The sequence below is a fragment of the Prinia subflava genome, chromosome 1 (genome assembly GCF_021018805.1).
Source record: "Prinia subflava isolate CZ2003 ecotype Zambia chromosome 1, Cam_Psub_1.2, whole genome shotgun sequence".
Lineage (NCBI taxonomy): Eukaryota > Metazoa > Chordata > Aves > Passeriformes > Cisticolidae > Prinia > Prinia subflava.
In genome coordinates, this window is record NC_086247.1 from 138343401 (window position 1) to 138364105 (window position 20705).

Below are 20705 nucleotides of genomic sequence, written 5' to 3' on the forward strand. Positions count from 1 at the left end.
CTAAAAACAGTGAAAGCTATTAAATCTGTATATTAAAACTTTCAAGTAGTCTTGTGTCCAACACTGTTTGTATTTTAAAGGCTTATGATTCTGCGGATGATTGGTCTGAACACATCAGCTCTTCAGGCAAAAAGTACTACTACAACTGCCGAACAGAAGTTTCACAGTGGGAAAAACCAAAAGAGTGGCTGGAAAGGTATATGTGTTTGTTTTAATTGTATAAAGAACAAATATTCTTAAGCACTTTTCAGAGCAGTTGAGCTTATCTAATAGATTACTGCTATAAAAGATTGTGCTAAGTCTGCTGTGTTCCTAGCCTTACCATGACCCCTGGCACCTGTTATCCCTTGACAGTCCATAGCCTGAGTGGGGAGTATGGTTGGTTTGTGTGGGGATGATTTTTTGGGTGGTGGTGTTCTTGGAGGCGGGAGGTTGGTTGATTGATTTGGCTTTTGTTTTGTTCTGGGGTTTATTTATTTGTTTTGGTCGGGGTTTTGTTTTGTTTTGTGAGTGTTGCTTTTAATGTTTTGTGTTGGAGTGGGGTTTTTTGGTGGTTTTTTGTTTGTTTGTTTGTTTTGGTTTGTTGTTTTTTGGGTTTTGTTTTTTTTTTAATTGAGATTAGTGAGCTGAACTGATGCATTGAGGGCTTCAACAAGCACAGATGTAAGGAAGCAGTGGCTGGAGTTTGCTAACCCCACCTGTAGCAGCAAGCTCTGAACAGTTTCATTCATCTCATGTAACTTACAGAAACTGTTATATTGTTTGATAATGTAAGTTCTTACTTATCTTTTGTTTTCTTTTCTTCAGAGAGCAGAGACAAAAAGAAGCTAGCAAAATGTCAGTTAACAGTTTTCCAAAAGATAGGGATTACAGAAGAGAGGTGATGCAGGCGACAGCTGCCAGTGGGTTTGCCAGTGGAAGTATGTGGTTTTTTTACAGCAATACATTCTTGCCTTGTTTGCATTAGTTTTCTTTCCCAAACTTCAAAAATTTAAGAAAAATCCCTTTTCTTAGCTCTTTCTCTCACCTTTTAATATATAAAAGCCAAAGTGGATAGCACAGTTAACTCTCCCAAATGTTGTTTCTTTAAATAACTTTACTAGTGCAATGCTTGCTTAATGCTTTTCATGGTACTCCTCCTTTTTGTGGCTTTTACGGTCAAATTTAATTATCTTCGTGGGTAGTTACTTAAACAGCTTGCATAATCTGTGGTTTAGTTGGACTGTTGTGATCACTGAGACCTACTAATGTCGTATTCTGACCTCAAAAATAAAGATTTCACATCTAAAAACAATAACCTAATTCAATGGATTTTGATATCAGGGTTATCAGAGGCTTGTGTATGTTACTGAGAGAATATTTACCTTACCAATACTCTTAGCAAAATCTTTCCTGGACTATAAATTTCTGTAACTTGGAGATTTTTGTCCTGATACCTAGCTTTTATCTTTGTCAATTTTCTTCTGGAAGATAGTTGTACTGTGAGATTCTGTCTGTATGCTGATGTAGTTGGGATAAATTTGTAGCATAGTTCTCAGGGTAGTTTAAAAGAAGAAGTCAAAATATTACTCTTCACCCACGCTCGTTGGATTTGACAAGGTAGAGATGTATAAAGGGATATTTTTCTGTGTACACTGAAATTTACTGCATATGCTAAAATATACTGGATGCTGCAAAAATATAGCATTCATGCATAATGCAGTGAGCATTTGTTTTGTGACAGGTGAAAATGTAAGAATCTATAAAGAGAATTACTCTGTGTTTACTGGGTATGTTCAGAGTAGCATATTTTGAAGTCTGTGATCATGTGACCAGTGCAGATTAGTAATATATTTAATACATATAAATGTCTTCAATTAGGTGTAAATTTGTCGTAGTAGTATTCAAGTGACATGGAGAGGAATTCTTTGAAAGCTAGAATGTGAAGCTATTAAATTATACTTGATGTTCAGGGTTTTTGATGAACAAAAGAAAAATGGCACAAATTATCTCTTCACACTAAATACAAGATGGAAATAATAGATCTTGATTTAGATCTTTTTAGGAGACTTCAAAAATTAATTTGACTGTAACACTGGTTCTAAAGCAGCCTTTCATCAAAACACAGTGCTTAACCGGAACTCTAAATCAAGCAAAGGTCAGAGAAAATGCATTTTGTCAGTGAGTAGAATTAAATTTTGCCCTTTTTATGCTGATCTACTTGAGGCTTTTTTTAGTCATAAGAAGTTCAATCAGCTCTAGTTGTTGGTGTGCAGCTGTATTAATCAGTCACTGCAATCTTAGACTTGTTTCTAATTTAATCTTTTTTTTTCCTTATTGCAACGCTACTTGGGGAATCCTGGAAAAAAGTGGAAGACAAGCATTCCAGTGACACCAGCAGTATGCTCCCACAGAATATTTTATCTCAAACAAGCAGGCACAATGACAGAGACTACAGACTGCCAAGAGCAGAGACTCACAGTAGTTCTACTCCAGTACAGCATCCCATCAAACCAGTGGTTCATCCAACTGCTACCCCAAGCACTGTTCCTCCTAGTCCATTTTCTCTACAATCTGATCACCAGCCAAAGAAATCCTTTGATGCTAATGGAGCATCTACTTTATCAAAACTGTCTACATCCACATCTTCCATCCCTGCACAGAAAACAGAGAGAAAAGGTATGTCTGATGAAATTCCCTCTAATATTCAAGATGATGCATTGCATTACATTGCTTGTTTGAAGTATGTTAGTGCTAGAATTTAAAAGATTTTTTTCCTCTTTGATTGTATGTGCTTAGAACCTGATTGCTGTTCTTATGTGTTTACTTTTCCCTAAACTCCATTTGCGATATCTTACACAAGTTCAAATTGACACTGTGATATTTACTATTTACTGGCTCATTCTGCAGAGTAACATTTCAGATGGTAATTTGAAAGATGTGTTTTTGTAGAACATATTTTAATTCTTGTCTTCTCTCGTTGTTTTGGATCTTTGCCATTTATTTGTGTTGTAATGTAGTTACACAATTCAAAAGTCATTTTGGACCATTATGATTTATGAACTGCTGTTACTGTTTGGAATGCCAGTGTCAAACCTTTCAATCAACACAAGCACAATTCTTACAGAAAGCAAGAGCTTTCTACGTGTTTGTACGAGCTAATCTGTTTTGATCTATATCTTGAGAAATTCTGGATCTTCAGTGTTAAATCTGCTGGTAGTATATGCTTCTGTCATCTGATAATACCTGTTAGATACAGTTAGAGTCAAGCAAAGATCAGGATTTCACTGTGCATTGTTTGTGACCTTTCAGACCTGTCTTTTGGTTAGATTTACTTCATTATTAGGCATGAAGAGCTCAAGAAGATTGTGAGAATGAGATGTGTGTTCACAGTGTGTTACTTTGGTGTAGTTGAATTTTAGAGAGTGGTATTGTGTAAGAAAATTCTGTTTTGAGAGCTTTGGGAGGGAGAAAAGTAATTTTTGATAATCATGTTGTGTTTTAATTTAAAATACTGTATAATTAATATGTAATTGAATTATTTTTTGAAAGATGGCTTTTTGCCCTGTATATACTTGCAAGTTGGCCTAGTTAAGTAGTTTTAAAAAGAAGCTCAAAACAGACTCTGGTCTGACACTGGTCTTGTACTTGGTGTTCGTTTTTGTGTCTTCCACTTTTGTTTATTGAAGAGTTCCAACTTCTGCACAGACTTAAGAACAGCTGGCCACCCAAAATATTCAAACAATAGCATGCACTGACAAATATTGTAAGACAGTTGTGCATGAGAAGAATTTTTTTTGTTTTTTCTTGACACTTCGTGCAATTTTTACATAACCTGGGTCATGAATGCTGGCTGTAAACTACAGAGGAACAAGTTATTTTCAGCAAGCCTTTTCCCAGTCAATGCAGTAAAGCACGAAGTAAGGTGTACTAGTTCAAGCATGGTTCTTGTACTGAGCACAGTAGTTACCTGCTTCAGTTAAGCCTCTATATTCTGGTTGCAGTCTGATGCACTTTGTACACATTACAGCATAAAACATCCATGTCAAGTGTTCTTTCCTTTAGTGTACTACTCCATTTCTATATTTAAAATACACTTGAAACCCCTCTTATTATTATTCAATTCTGTCATGTTCTTGATGCCTGTTTGGTGTGTGATCAGATTGCATACTGGGTGTTCTTTCACTGCTTTACTGCACATCTTCATTGATTGAACAGCTGATTCTTACAGCAATTGAAGGAACTTCCCATTCTGACAACTGCTACAGATGTTGGCAGAGAGTTCTAATACTTATTACATACAACATTAATTTGAGAACATCTGGGTATAATAATGAAAACAATCACACAGGGCAGTCTTGATACTGTAAATCTTACTTTAGAATCCATAATGCCATGGATGATGGTTCCATATTAAATAATTTGCTGAATTTCTGTATTCTTATGTGGGTTAAATGAATAGATTCTCTGTAATAATCATGCCTCATTGATCTGTTTCATGGCACTTGATTGTGAGCAAATATTGTACTTACTGAGCTTCAGAAAAGGGTGGATTACTGAAAGTTAGTACATAATTGAAGAATTAGGATAGGTGAGTATTGGGCTTGAAATTCTTACTCTAGAAAATGTGAGCTTTACGTGTTGCTTTAGCTCTTGTACAGAAACAGAAGAATTCAATGCAGGTTCTGTCATGATTAAAGGTCATCAAAGAGTGCATTCAGTTGACTTTGTGGGGAATGTCGGACTGTCTTTCTAAGGAAATTAAACCAGTAAATTTTCTGTAGCATTTTGCATATTTAAAATTTTAAAAAGGGAAGAAACATTGCTTTGCATGATTTACTCCTTCTCTCAGAGGTGACTGTGAACCTGCAGTACTAGAAGTATGCAGTTTATAAAGTTTTTTGTAGCTGCTATAAAAATTGAAAATACAATAATTGTCCTGAGACACTTGGTTCAAACAGTCTTCTAAAAGTGTCTTTACAGAACTGAAAAGTAGTTTGAGAGATTTATGTTTACAGTAGTAAAGCAGATAGCCTTTAATCTTCTTTTTCTGTTGACTGTCTGTGTCATCCCTCTCTCTTTCTAAAAGGAGGTAAAACTGTATTTTTTGCCTATAAAAATAGGTTGGTCCAAATGACTGAATAAAATGCGCAGTAGTCCTTCCTTAAATGAAACTTGCTTCTTGTGAATGTGTTTCTGGCTGCCTTGTGCCAGCCTATATGTACCACTGTTCTATTAGTTCTGATTTCAGTGTGGCTTTTTTTTTAAGCAGTAATAGTTTTGAACAGCAGAACAACAGAAAAACACAAAACCCAACAACAATGCTTTATTTCAGCTCAATCTCTTTTGCTGCAGGGGTATGTTGTAGTCCCACAAGGAGATTGAATAAAATCCCTGGCTGAACTATAGCTCAGCTGTTAGCAGTAGTCCTCTGCCCTCAATGGCTGGCAGTAGTGGAGAGTTCCTGGGGAACTATTTGACCTCTACCCTTTGGTTTGAATGTTCCAGTCAGAATCTGCTGCTTCTGTTTGTGCTCACTGTGAGTGCTTTATGCAGGTAAAGTGTGGGGTTGCTTTTCCTACTTTTTGGCTGCTTTATCTGTAGGGCACATCACATTTCCTATTTCTAATTCAGAATGAAATGTTGTATTGTCCTTATCTTAACAGTGTGTCTGTCTGTAGGATACTGCTTCTCACACCTTTCCTCTGAGTCCCATCAGGCAGCACTTTTGTTTCTAGTGCTGCAGTACCCTAAAACTTCTATGAGAACACAGCAAGCTGGTCAGTGCAATGCTGGGTGGGTTGTGACTCTGGTGCTTCTTTTCCTTTTCTCACCCCTGTGGTTTTCTTGTAACACTCACTAGTCTTTAGTGGTCAGTTATTAACATTGCTTCTGGTATTGTTGCATCTTCTTTGGCTGAGTTTTACAGTTTCAAGTATATTACTCAATTCATATGTCAGTTAGAAAAAGTTACACGTGAGACTGTTAGTTTCTTCCAATGTTTTATAATTGTTTGCTGAACATTGCTGTTACATTTATTTTGACAGCAGAGGTAAAATACAAAAAATTCAGTTTTAAGACTGGAGAAATCCAAATGTGAGAAATAGGGAATTTTTTTATATATTAGATGATTCGAGTATTTTTGAGAATCTGGTTGTTATTGCTACTGTAGTTTCATTTGATCAAATATGTTTACAGAATGCATTGCTTTTAAATATTTGTGTATTTTTGTTGTGGCTTAAGGTCCGTAGCAGATCAGAACTGAACTGTGTAAAACAGATAAATGTGAGTGTCAGTGTTCAGAGAGCTTAGTTGATGGACTGTACACTCCAGGTGCTTCAGCACAGAAAATGTGTTACGGTTCTTAATCATCAGCAGAAAATGAAGCAGTTCTGTTAGCTGCTCTGGGTAGTAGCTTTTTAATCAGTGAAGTAGAGATGAGGCTTATAGGGTAACAAGATACAAACTTCTGAAGATTTTGTAATGCAGTTTTCCTCCCACAGAGAGCACACTGCAAGAGCACACGTACCTAATAGTTGCTGGCAGTGCAAAGATAACAGCTCAAGCTCACAACAGAGTGGGTGGGTAATACTGTAGTGTTGACTCCAAAGGACTTTGGATGCATTTGTTTTGTTTTAAATGGGATAAAATTTACATCTGTAGTAAGAGCTATTGGAACACTCAGAGGGCCACTTTAATAATTTAGGAATCATCTAGTCAACAGCAGTCAGTAATTTCCATGTCATTAAAAATAAATCTTTGTTGCTAGCAATCAGAATAAGAGCATGCTAATATATAGCATTAATGTAAAGCTAGTCATGCAGAGAGTACTTGCATGTTAGCTGTCAGGAAGAGGGCTGTGAAGGAAAGTCCTTCCTTCACAAAAAAGGCATTTCCCAGTTTTCTTTTTTCCCCATCCTCTTCTCTGTCGTGCTGACGTGCCCCATGAGCTCGGCACAGTCTGGTCAGGAGGAGGGTGAGCAAATTGCAGGTGCTCACAGGACTCCAGCAGACAGCAGGGTGGCAGAGGCACAGCAGAGGTGTGGGACTGTCAGTGTCAAACCTCTTCTCCGTAGCAGGGTAGCTGAACAGTCAGAGGGCTTCATTTCTACTCCTCTGTAGGCTTAGGGTTGCCTTTCAGAATGTCAGTCCTGGCAGATCAGCTGTTTGCTTAGGAGCAGAAATTGTCGTAAGGGGCAAAGATTGAGTCATATATATATATATATTTTTATACACACACATAAACATGCTACTCAGTTTTGGCATCACCAAACTGAGAAGCTAAGGGTGTTCAGAAAAAACTGAAGATCATTTTGGCACAACTGCTGAAAATGATCTGTTATTTTTTTCAGAAAGGATTGTTTGGCCATGTTATTAAAAAATTCCCACTGCTTGGAAGCATCATACTAGAATGTTCCCATTCTGACTTGATGTGGTATTTCTACTTAAGCCAAAACTTCAGCAAACTTCTTTGCAAAACTTGAACTGCATCTTGTGTCATACAGGTTCTTGTCATATGAAACTCAGACTGATAACTTGGATTTCTTTCATTTCTGTCCAAAAGATGTGATTGTGGGTCATACACCCAGCAGAGAGGGTTATTAATAGAAAGCTCTTCCTTAATCATTGCGGTCTTCAAAAGTTATTTTCATTGTAAAAAGTTCTTTTACTGCTCCATTTTAATGTTAAACCAATTCAAAATTCTTCCCATTAAGTTAATCTCCACATTTAATGATGTTTCTTTTTACCATCTGCTGACTTCATTTTCCTCCTTTCTTGTTTTCTGCTTTGGATGGCTTTATTTTTTGGTCAGTTTTTTTCCATGTGAATAAAGCTGATGGTCCAGAAAGTTGTTTAGTTCTATAATATAGTTCTGTATGTAGGCTGCATCTAATAAACTTGTTTGCATAATTGTCAGAAAACAAACTCTATTTTCATGCTATTGCCACAAAGTGAATGGATTTTTAAAGTTTTTTTAAAAGCTACAGATATTGAGAATTTATTATGCATACCTTATAATGGAAAAATTGGTGCAAAGTCATATTTTAAAAATCACAACAAGCAATTTTTAAAATAATCTAATTTTTTTTTAGTCATTCAGAGGAAGAGATAAAACAAATTTTATTTAATGAAGTTCTTAAAACTTGAAGAGATTACAGCATGCTATGTTCTAGTTTTAGTTTTTAATTGCATTTTTTTATTATTTAAAAAGCCTTCCTTGGGACTTCCATGATAAAAGATGGAGTTTCAGGTGCATTTGCATAGCATTTGTTTTGAAATTGATGTTGACAATGAAGAGGCTGTAGCCTTGCCCTGTTGCACTTCTTCAGTCATAATCTGTGCTGTAAAGCCTGCAAAAGTCTTAAGTTGTTACAAAAAAACCACCCAGGTTAATTTGCATTTTTCTCTTGGTAAAATTCCAGTTGTCATTTCAAAATTAGTCTGATGCGTAATGATTCAGATTAGGTTTATGAATAACTGCCATGTAATCCAAATCCTTTTTCTGCAATAATAGTGTAGATTGCTTGTTAAGGAACATGAAATGATGTTGACACAGATGTAGGATCAGTGTGTCAGAATTGTAAAACTACAGGATTTAAATTTGTGAAGATATTTAACTTTTCTCAGCATGCTGTGTTCATCTTGACTGTGTTTCATGATGTTTGAGGGCTTCAAGTGCACTTAAGAGCTACAGGATTGTATTATTAATAAGTATTTGTAAAAACTCTAATGAACTAGAAAATAGTGTTTAGATGTTGGAAAGTAAACTTAATTCTGTGGCAAAATAAACAATGAAACAGTCTCTCAGAACAAGGGAATAAGGGAGGAAAAGAAAGGAGTGAGCAGTTTTTGCTTCTATTTGTGGAAAAAACAGGGGAAATGCATACACCCCAGTGAGTGATATCTGAGGGTTTTTGTCAGACAAATATTTCATCTTGAGGAGTTCTAACAAGTTAAATTAACTTCAAAAGGCAAAACTTGCAGGCTCTGTACAGCATGATAAATTAAACCAGGTTTTAACCTTCTAGTTACATTAGTTACGTTATTCAAAATGTAGTTACATTATTCAAAAATGGATGTGAAAATCTTTGGAGGCTTTTTGTTTGTTTGCAGTATTTCTATGATTTAGTATCCTGTCTGAGCCATGAAGATAAATGGGTATAAATTAAGCTAAAGAAATTTGTGATTATTATATACAGCTAGTTTCTAGTATTGTTTTTTTAACATGTGAGTCTCCATCACAGAGGAGTTTCCCTTTGTGGAGAAGAGCTAAAGATCACAGCTTGAGATAAGAACAATTTACTGGAAACAGCAAGGAAATAAGAAATGAACAGTAAAAGCAACAATATTATTAGAAGGGTGTATAAGAGAGGTGAAAAATTCACATGTGAACAGAAGCTTACCACGAGGGAAAAGCAGTATGGGAACTGCTGCCACTTCTCCAACTGGAGAAAGAGTCCCTTCCCCAACCCTGGCAGTGAAGTGAGGTGGTACAGAATAACTGCTCTTCCTGGTTGCTGCAGAAATGAACCCTGTGCTGGCCAGAACCAGGATATTAACCACCCCTTATTCTGTACCACCTGCATCATGCCCACATCCTACGCCCTTCCAACTGGTGTGCTCCCGGCTAATTGCAGGATCTATCAGAAATTCCTGATTTGTATATCTGAAGCAGTCCATACTCACTGTTCGTGTAGTTACAACATACAGTGAGAGTGTCATTCAGTGGCCAGTGTTTTAAAATTCAACTTTACAGACTGTTCTCACATAAGAGTCAAATCCCCTTGAGGTACACATAGTGTTTCTCCATCCCTCTGCATTACCCACCAAGTCCACACAGGTCCTTGAGCAAAAACATGGGTGGGTTTGCCTACCCTGTGGGATGGGTTTTGCCTTTGCTTGGGGAAGGACTGATCCAAGCTGTCTCCCTAACACATTCTTCATATGCACCACAGGGACTTAATTCCCTTCTGTGGTACATGGAAGTTTTGTTTGAGGGCCAACTCACTTGGTACAGCCCCTGATGTTAACTAACTTGGTGGCCTTTGCTAAGTGTATCTTCCAATGTTTGGAGGTCCTACCACTTACTGCTTTCAATGTGGTTTTAAACAGTCTGTTGAACAGTTCAGTTTTCCCAGAGGCTGGTGCATGATAGGGAATGTTATGTACCCACTCAGTACTGTGGCCAAGTGTCTATAAGGCTGTTTTTGAAATGAGTCCCATTGTCTGATTCAATTCTTTTTTTCATTTGGGACGTAGCAGGCCTTGGATCTTTTGTATCCTGACTCTAGAACTGCAGGGATTGTCCTTGAGTCTCCCCAGGTGCTTTTTTACCAGAGACCCCAGGAAGGACCATTCTCCCTGACTGCAATGTAGAGCACATTTTTCACATCTTTCTTGACTGGCCCAAGGGCTACTGCACAATCCTGTTTTGTTTAAAGCTTGTTGTTCAGGTCCCCACTTGAAATAATTCTTCCATGTTACATGATAGAGAGGCCTGACAGTCTGACTGTAATCTGGAATATGCATTCTCAAAAAACCCATAGCATCTGGGAAAGCTTGTTCTTACTATTTGCTTATTGATGGGGACATAGCTGCTATTTTGCAGACCATATCCATTGGACTCTGATGATTTCCATCTTGCCATTTTACTCCTAAAAACTGTATTTCCTGGACGAGTCCCTTGACCCTACTTCGCTTTATGGCAAAATTTGCTTTCTGGATGATTTGAATTATCTTCTCTCTTTTCTCAGCAACTTGCTGTGCTGTGTTCTTCCATACAGTGATGTCATCAGTGTACTGCTAGTGTTCTGGAGCCTCACCCTTTACCAGTGCTTTCAGTCCATGGCAAATGGTGGAGCTGTGTTTGCACCCTTGGGACAGTTGGTTCCAAGTGTACTGCATCCTCCTCAGGTGAAAGCAAACTGTGGCCTGCACTGTCCTGCCAGAGGAATGGAGAAATATTTATTGGCAGTGTCGATGGTGGCACAACTTCCCTGCTTTGGACTCCAGTTCATAGGAAAATCCAAGCAGCTCTGGCACAGCAGCACACAGTGTTGGTGTGACTTCATTCAGGCCACAACAGTCCACTGTCAGTCTCCCGTCTCCACTGAACTTACACATGAGCCATATGAGCCACTAAAGTATGAGTTGAGTCTTGCTCTCATTCCCTGGCTCTCCAGTTCACAAATCCTCTCATGATGGGGGTCACAGAGTCACAGTTGGTGTGGTGTGGTCAGCAATTACTGTTGTAGCAACTGGGTACCTCTTGTTCTTCAGCGCTCAGCAGTCCCAGAACAGAAAGGTCCCCTGATGGACCAGGCAAGATACTCAGCTGTCTGATTTCCTCTGTCTCTGGAGCATCGATCCCAGATGCCCAACAATGCCCTTTTGGGTCCTTGAAATACCCTCTCCTGAAGTCATCTGTGCCAAGGATGCATGGTGCTTCTGGGTCAGTCACAGTGGGGTAGTTTTGCCACTCATTCCCAGTAAGGTTCACTTAGCTTCCAGTAGTCAGCTGTTGGGATCCCTGTGTCAGCCCAGAAATAGAGATTGATTCTGCCCCTGTGTATCCTGATGGCATCAGGGCACATTATGTGCTGGTATCAGTTAAAGCCTTACACTCTTGTGGGTCTGATATGCCAGGCCATTGGATCCACAAAGAGACCTGATTGTCCCATTCCTGCATCTGGCTGCAGGAAGGGCGCCTTTAGTCCTGGTCATAGTTCTCATTGCTCACTCCTTGTAAATATGAACTCGAGGTCCTTTCTAGAGAATTAGAAGTAACATCAGCTCTTTTGTCTGAGGACGTGCCCACTGAAAATGAGAGTGGCATTTCTCCTTGAAGAATTTCCTGTCGTGGTTGTTCTTCCACACATTCAGCTCACATACCTGTACTGCAAGGGCAGAGGTGGATTTTCCACCCCACTTCCTCATGTCCTCTGTTTAGCTCCCAGAAAAAGCACAGGTTACCTTGTCGTGTGTGTCTTCTCTCTCAAGCAGGGGGGGTTCTTGCTCCCAATAGCAGAGACTCTGTACTGGCAGGACATGGGATGTTTGCTCACTGACTTTTTCAAGTCTGTCCAAAATCTTGGACAGTCTCCACAGCTGAAGTGTGGGTCAAGATGATCGTCATATTGCTGGAGTTGGGTAGTCACATGAAGCACTGTTTGTTCTCCTTTCATTGACATTAATGTGTTGGCATATGAGTGGCATGCTCTGTACAAACTTCTGCCACATAGATTGTGTACTCTGGAGCTGATGTGAATCTACAGGAGATTGCTCATTGTTTAAATCTCTGTAGATTACCTCCAGCACATCTGATTCACATACTGCATACCTTTTTTCCATGGCATTCTACCTGCTGGGGTGCACTACTAGATTGTCTGTGAGACAGCCCCTTCCCTCCTGCATGACAGGAGTCACCTCCAAAGGCTGTGAATTTGTCTCCTTCCCAATTCTGTTTTCAGTACCCATGTCGCAGGACAGGGATCCCAGTTACTTGACTTCATTGCCATCTAGTTTCATATCATGGGTCATAATACCCCAGCACTGGAGCAGCTATGTCACCAGGGGTTCATTTGACTGGCAGCTGAAGTCTTTCTGCATATCTCACAACTCACTCAGGGACAGGGATTGGACAATGATCTTTGGCCCTTCCCCTTCCTGCTGTTGTGAGGGTTCTACTACCTCTTCATCCCTCACTAAATGAGCCAATTTGATCTTGGATTTCTTCTGTACAGGGACAACTGCCACTGGCACAGGTTTTTCCTCTGGTTCACCTGCTGTTTGAGTGGCTCAGTGCCTGTTTGTTTGTTTTCCTCCTGTTCTCCCTGAGGGACTGTCTACTACTGAACTGTGTCTGGTAAAGAATAGCCAGTGCCCAACACACTGCAATGATTTGCTCCCCTCTGGAGATGTCACACCGTCCTCCTTGAAAATACTCTGTCACCTTGTTGGGATCCTGTAGTTGTTTGGGGGTGAACATCCAAGCCACTGAAGCAGAGAATTTCCCCCCAAACTGGCCCATTTTGTCCCACATTCCATGCCACTTGTGACAATCCACCTGTGGGGCAGACCTTCTTAGAAATCTCTCTTCTGACTCTCAACATGGCGTGGGCCACACTGACTCTAAACGTGATATAGACTGTACTCGAGACATAGCAACGAGACTGCGCTTTTCTTAACAACCAAAGGAAATCCAGAATTCTCAAAAGCTGGTTTAACATGCCTGAAAGAGACAAAGGGCATAAAAAGCTGGGAAAATTACCTACCCCTGTTCCCCATAGACTAGGTAGAGTTTAATGGACTCCCAGAGGTAGGCCCCTAAGGAAGGGTAAAACAGCATTACTGAACACACATCCCAAATGACCACCATTGCCCCACATGTCATGAACTGGTCCCCTGGAATACAGCCATCCTGATCCCTCAGTCCCCTGCTCTGAAAAAAATACCATGGTGGGCATACAGGGCCAATAGAGGAAAATATACAGGGTTAGGTGCCACAACCGTGTGAACAGACCAAGCAGTGTTGTGACCATTGACTCCCTGCCTAGCACAAGAAATGCTTAAATCAAATTTGTTTCAAACCCCTCTGGTCGGATCTGATTATCACAACCCTTTGTACCCCATTGGTTGCTAAATAAGGCTATTGAGATTTATGATTGATGTTTCCCATGCACTGTTCATTCACTGCTTCCTCCCTCCCTGTGTGACAGGCTAGAGAGGAGAATTGGAGGCACTGAAGGAAAAGATTGCAGGTTGAGATAAGAAAAATTTATTGGAATCAGCAGTGAAATAAGAAATGAACACTAACAGCAGCAATATTAATAAAAGGGTGTACAAGAGAACCAATTCACACTACACCAACTGGGAAACAACTCCCTTACCCCTGCTGCTGGAAGTGAAGTGAGGTGGTATAGAATAACCAACCCTTCAGACTACTCCAAAAATTAACCTTGTCTTGGTGAGAACCAGCACAACAACTTAATACAAACAAGAAATACTTGAATTTCTACCAATATTTTTATAGGTTGGGGTGTGGTTTTTTTGGCAGAAACAGGTTTATAGCTTGAATTTCAGTAATAATAACTTAAATTCATTTGTGTGATGCTCTGAACAGTCATTTTACTCTGCATCCTCTATGATGTTAAATACCAGTTCTAATGTGATGTAGGTAGTCATGATCGTAGCAATGTATTCTTTTATAGCATTTAGTGTTTTGGTTTTGAGTTGTTAAACATCTCAGAAGATTGGAATGTTAGCATTAGGCATTATCCGTGCTTTGTATCCTTTCTCTAGGTTTAATAGGGTGGCTGTACAAAAATCCCTTTCACAGATATATTTTAACACATACTTTAAATACCTGCAGTAATACAGCTGTGAAATAGTGTCTCCATATTGTCTGAAAGAAATAACTTGGCTGTATTGTGTTGATGCAATTCAGTGTGCATTTTTATAGCATAAAAACTCAAGCAGTTTTACAGACCTCATGGAATTCAGTGGTTTTGAGTGACATGTTTTGAGTTCTGTTATGTGAGAAATAAGTGAATACCCAGGTCTGCATTAACTGCACTGTTAGCTTGAGTTTGCCTTTGATTCAGTGTGTTTACTGTTCAGAACTGCAGCGTGGGTGAAAAGCACTTCCAGCTGTTCGGTATGGTGGTGTGGTTTGAGGGTCAGGTATTCACTTACATGAATAAATAGTACAGTAATGAGTTGCTTCTTTACCTAAAATAAATATTTAACTGAAGACAAGCCTAAATACATTAAAGATGTTTTGAAATTAGTGCTAGCAGTTGCTCAGTATTCTTTTTTCATTTTGAAATGAGGATATTTTGTGTTTTAATGGTTGTTTTTCTGGTAAGAAAAACTGTAGGTAGCAGACTTGTACATAAAAGTACTGACATGTGCCATTGTGCTTATTTCCTTTGCTTTTGTCTGCGAGTGTATCTTGATCTTATTTGGACTTTGACAGATCCAAGTTCAATTTAAACTTCACATGCTTTTGTTTAGTATGATAAGATTCTTGTTAGATGTGTCTTGACCTGCAGTTGTCTTAACAAGTAAACAACTTGTTTATTTTGAATACTCTAACATAAGATTTCGTATGCAATACTTAATAACAAAAATGTTTACTAATGATTTGGTGTTTTACAAGTAACTAATACCTCATCAGCTGTCCTAGTTCATGTTGCTGAAAACCGTACAGAAATTTTGTAACTAGTTTTTCTTTTTTTCCCTATCTTCAATCTTTATAACCCTTTCTGTCCCTTTTAAAGTTGTTCTTATCAAAGCTGCTGGCCAAATGACCAGGTCCCTTCACAGATACATTGCAACAGGAGACTGTAACTAGATATGGGCGCATCTTTTTCGGAAGTTCGCCTAAAGCTCCAGACTATGTCTTTGTGTCCTGGCTGTTCCATCCTTGCAAGCTTTCGAATTTGGATTCTTGAGCTGGGTTTTTTTTGGGTTCAGGTTTCTCAGCTACTTGTCTGGAAAAAGTTTTCTGGAGTATTTGTGACCTTCATAAGCTATTTATACTGCAACAGTGTGGAAGTAGAAATCCTCCTCCCAGGGAGGTTAGAAATCTTAGTGAAAAGATTTACACATCATTACTCACTTCTGTAATTTGTTATGTTTATTTTTTCAGGGTTCTTCTCCAAATTAATCTTGGAAATTGCAGTTAAGGTTATTGGAATACAGAAGCTGTTAGAAATTCTGTAACATGTTATTCTTATGTAGTAAACCAAAACAAGACCTTTTCACTTCTTGACTAATAAAGGCAGCATAATTTTACATGGACCATTTCTCCAAATAAAAAAACAAGCACAACCTTAAAGCAAAAGAACTTCCCAGCTCATTTTCCCAGTTCATTTAGACTTTTGCCTGAAATGTAGAATATCCAGGTTGACCTTCTCTCCCAGTTTGAGGTGGGTTTAAAATCCAGGTCTTCATTACTGTGGGCGAACATCCTGCATGAAATCTTGGATCTGATAGCTTTACGCTCTGCATCCAACTTCTTTGGTGCTATAGAGGCATTAGTCTGGACTGAATTTGGGGGCAGAGATCTCTGAGGGTTTAATGAGGAAGAGAGAAGGTGGAGCTAAGATTGAATATGATGATCTAGGTTTCTGAAAGGAAGGATATTTGAAGTGACTGATGGTACACCTATAGTAAGTTGAATTACTTTCATTGCAGAGATTTCTCATGGTATTAGAATGGAGGAGCAACTTCCTGTTAAGTGGAATTCATATTTAAAATTAAATAATTAACTCATATTAATCAGAACAAATTGCCGTACAGTACAGTTGAGTTTAAGAAATACGTATTTCTGTGGATAGTAAGTGGTAATATTACCTAAAATGGTATTAATAAAATAAAGGATATAGGCCTCAATGCTTCTGAAGAAGCTGACAAGTTAAAAATTATTAATGGGCAGATAAATTTTTAGATATTTTTCCACTCTGCTGTGGGGATGTTAACAGCACTGTTTTTACATTTCTGGTACAGCTCATTATCCTTTCTAAATCCTCAGCAATGTAGCTGGATTTTGTATGAAAGACTTACATGTGTGGCTTCTTGTACTGATCTCTTCATAAATGAAGCATGGCTTATACCCTCCCCTCAGATTTGACACAGTAGCCTATATGCAAAATCCATGGGCTGTAAAGTTTTTGTTCATTTATATTTTCAAAGAAAGATTGAAATCATAAGTAAATATGTAGAATATGAGTGTAGGCACAGTAAAAGAAAAGATGAGTAAGGAATTTTTGCCCCACATTTGCAGTAAAAGCTAAGGGAAAAATGTCTCATTTTTAATACTGGCTGCTTTTCATCCAGTATCTTGAAGTGGAAAAGCTGTGTGTGTGTGCTCGTAATAAATGTTAGGCTCAGTAGCGTAAATTGCATTAGAAATCACTTATCTTCAATTTTTGTTCTAATAATGTTGTGAGGTTTCTTAAAAATGGTAGTTAGGCATTTGATCTTCTGAATTTGAGTATTGTACTAGTGAGTTGTCAGGTTGTATTGGGGAAGATGAAAAATACTCTCTGTCTTCTGTTCAGAGTCTGCATCTGTGGACAAGTCTGTATCCCATTCTTGCACAACTCCTTCTACATCTTCTGCTTCTGGACTGAATCCAACTTCTGCGCCTGCTTCATCTGCTCCTACAGTTCCTGTTTCACCTATCCCACAATCACCAATTCCTCCATTACTTCAGGACCCAAATCTCCTTCGACAGCTGCTGCCTGCTCTGCAAGCCACCTTGCAGCTTAATAATTCTAGCGTAGATATATCCAAAATCAATGAAGGTAAGGATTCTTTAAAGTTCATGTAATCTCTCATTTACATGCATTAGTATATTATTGGATACCAGGCTGTTGTAAGTGAAAGCCTTATTTTAAATGAAAGTGAATAAATGAATCCCTAGGTAAAGTGGAGATTTTTGTGTTTGTTTTTTTTTCTGTTAAACCTTCTCAACATTTAAGGTTTTCAAATTAATAGATGTTGATGTACATGAGCAGTCTAATTGAGACTGGTGACTTGATCACTATATCAGCATTTGTCTGTTGCACAAAATTTCATTACAGCTCTTTGTTCTTTTGTTTTGTGCACTGTTCTTTGTTTTCTGTAGTTTGTGCTGCTGTTCTATTAATGTTTGTTGCAAATAGTGAAACTTCTAGGAGTTCTTAAATCTTGTTGCCTAACAACTTTTTTCTTCAGCATAACAAGTTAGCCTCTGAATATAGGTAGCTTATCAATAACTTTGCTAGCCAGTGAAATTTTGTACATTTGATCAGTGTATCCCTTAGGTTTTTGTCACATTGGCTTAGTTTGTTAGAAGTCAGCTTATCGCCTACCTGTAGTGCCTTTTGCTGAAAGAGCAGGTAGCGTTGCTGCATTTTGAATGCAATTTTATCTAATGTGTCTGCACATAAAAGTTTACTGATAAAACTAGTGTAGGATTTTTTGTTTGCTTCTTGTGCACAGATCACGAGTTGAAATAGGAAGTAAAACATTTACATGTAGAGCTGAAAGTTAATTGTCTTTAACTTTCTGAAAGTGCCAATCAAGTAAGTGAAAATACATACAAAGTATTCTGTGTCTTGTAATTAATATCAGAAAAAGCTGTCAGTTGCTTCTTTTTAATCAGCAAATATTCTGTCTTCATTAGGTACTAATAGGTGAGTAGGTCACTGGTTTCTTTTTCCTGTGCAGGGAGATGCCCTTAAAACTGCAGTGCACTAGGTTGGACTAAAAAAAGGAGTGTTATGGTTGTGTTGAAAAATGAAAGGTCCACTCAACTCCAATTGTATTTTATTTAAAAGCTGCCCAGAGAAATTTCTAGTAATTTTCTCTTGCCATATCTGAGCAGCAGCTGTGTATGTCTTGGAAGAAGAGTGTTCAGAATTGTTCTGATGGCATGAGGGCCTGGCTGTGTCCATGTGGGCAGAGTGACTTCAGCTTGCACAGCAGGGCTGCCCTTACTGTGCACACGATTCAGAGTTACTCTGTGCTTGTGCTGGTGAGTCAGGTTTTTCAGGAGAGTGCATGGGTGGAATGCATGCTCAGGAAGTATACCATGGAGCCTGTAGACTTTTTTTGAAAGATTATTCAGAAGCTCACAGTTCAGGGTCTTGTGATATCATACTTCAAAGATCCTCTTCCTGTGTTGTGTAGTTTTAAAATGGCTAAAAGTGATTTATTTTTTTTTTAGGGGGGGAGGGTGACATGGGATAGCTAAACTAGGAACAGATAAGGGGTTTTTTCATAGTAAGAAGAAACACAGATTTTTAACTTGAAAGATACTGTTTTTTCTCTTGAACATGAGGTCTGCCCCTCATCTCTTTTAGTGAGTTAAAGTGATTCTGCTTTTTTAAAAAATTATTGTAAAAACACTTCACACAGTGAAGTGAAGCTTACTACAGTAGCATATTAAACAAATTTTCTCTTGCTATTTAAAAAAATTATTACTGATCCATAAGGTCAAACAGAAGACTTGAAGTTATTTTTAAAAGAATTTTTGTAAGTGTGTGTCTTAAAGTTAAAACTACCAAAGAGATTACTTGCTAGACATTCCAAATAAACTTGAATGGAAGTAACTGAAAAACAATTCAGGTAGATCCTTGGTCATGGTAGAAATAAGTCTGAAAGAAAATGGACCATAAATGTAATTAGCCAGTTTGAACAGTTTCAAGTGGTGTTCTAGAACTGTCAGTAAAACAGAATGTTTGTTTTCAGTTCTAACAGCAGCTGTGACACAAGCCTCTCTGCAGTCTATACTCCATAAAATTCTTACTGCTGGACCATCTGCTTTCAATATCACCTCCCTAATTTCTCAAGCTGCGCAACTGTCTACGCAAGGTATTCAGAGTCTTTTTTTCACTTACATAAATTTATTATGCAATGTTTTAAAAAGGCTGATACAGTTGTAGAATCTGTCTCTTGTCATATCTTTGGCCACATGGTGTGGAGAATGTTGAATTACTTCTTATTCCGAAGATAGGATAAAAGTTTGTTATTGAGGAGCAGGAAGCTGACACACAATAAAGTAAACATGCTTCTCTGTCTCACCTTTTAGGAATTTTTTTGTAAGTAATTCTTTATTAGTAATGTGAAACTTCTGTGGTACCTTCTCTATTTATTCTGGACTGAAATTAGTGTTATTTAACAATATAAAACAAAACTCTTCCTTACTGCAACACCCATCTTGTAGTGCTGTGCAACTGTGACTCTTGGGGGAGGCTTTAAATTCTTAAAAGAAAGTTTCCTCTGGCGAGGGACTTCTTTATTCATCTTCCAGGCAAGATACTCTTTCATGTATTTTCAATATGTTCTGGCTTGTAACTTAATAAAAAAACTTTAGAACTTAAGTTTAGAAACTTAAACCAAAACAATAAATGCAGTCATCTTACCGAGCAGGTGAGCAGTACAAATGGTAATTTTTAACTGTGGTTGGGGAACTGTTGGTGTGTGCCTAGAATGGGTTAGTAGGTTTCTATATAAACTGTTTGTGCTTTCTTTTGGTTAGATCAAAGAGTTGAGCACTCTAAAATACAAGTCACAAATGATTTAGTCTCTTCATGTGTAAAAAGCATTTCCTAATAGTTTTTTGTCTTTGCCCCTCCCCTGAAATTTTAGAAGTGGGGAGCTTAGGGGAAATAAAATTCCTTAGCTAGGATTTTTGTTGAACATTTGATTATTCTAGTTGTTCACAGTGAACTCTTTTGTATATCATCTAATATAGCATATTCCAAAGTACCAAAAGAAAATCTAATTCACTTTAAGATAGAACATGGTTTAGTAAACACAATTTTTCCTCCTTTGCAGCTCAGCCATCTAATCAGTCTCCAATGTCTTTAACATCTGATGCCTCATCGCCAAGATCGTACGTGTCTCCAAGGATAAGCACGCCGCAGACTAACACTGTTCCACTTAAACCTTTGATGACTACCCCACCAGTATCATCCCAGCAGAAGGTAAGCTCCTGCTGATTGATGCTGTATTGGAGTAAGTCACTATATAAGTAATATTAAGTATTGCTTCTATATAATCAGTTTGCTAACAGTTGTATATAGGATGATAAAATATGTATGTTATTTTTGCCAATAGAAACTAACAAGTGGAAGCACCTACTTGACTGTATTTTGGCAGTGCAGATCCAGCTTGAAATCTTGTTTACTTTTTTGAGGAAATTCTTATGCTGGCTTCAGATGCTGTCTGGA

The 20705-nt window shown here is 38.2% G+C and overlaps 1 protein-coding gene across 3 annotated transcripts in view; it reads left to right on the plus strand.

Annotated features, from left to right (window-relative positions):
- Positions 1-20705, plus strand: part of WAC (WW domain containing adaptor with coiled-coil) — a 55146-nt gene that overhangs the window by 20715 nt on the left and 13726 nt on the right. For 2 of the 3 annotated variants that reach the window (XM_063414377.1, XM_063414387.1), the window contains exons 5-10: positions 81-196; positions 808-920; positions 2350-2658; positions 17046-17291; positions 19222-19344; positions 20311-20459. In XM_063414377.1, the coding sequence (XP_063270447.1) occupies positions 81-196; positions 808-920; positions 2350-2658; positions 17046-17291; positions 19222-19344; positions 20311-20459 (1056 nt within the window). The remainder of the gene's footprint in view (positions 1-80; positions 197-807; positions 921-2349; positions 2659-17045; positions 17292-19221; positions 19345-20310; positions 20460-20705) is intronic. The other variant, XM_063414395.1, reaches the window with a different exon arrangement.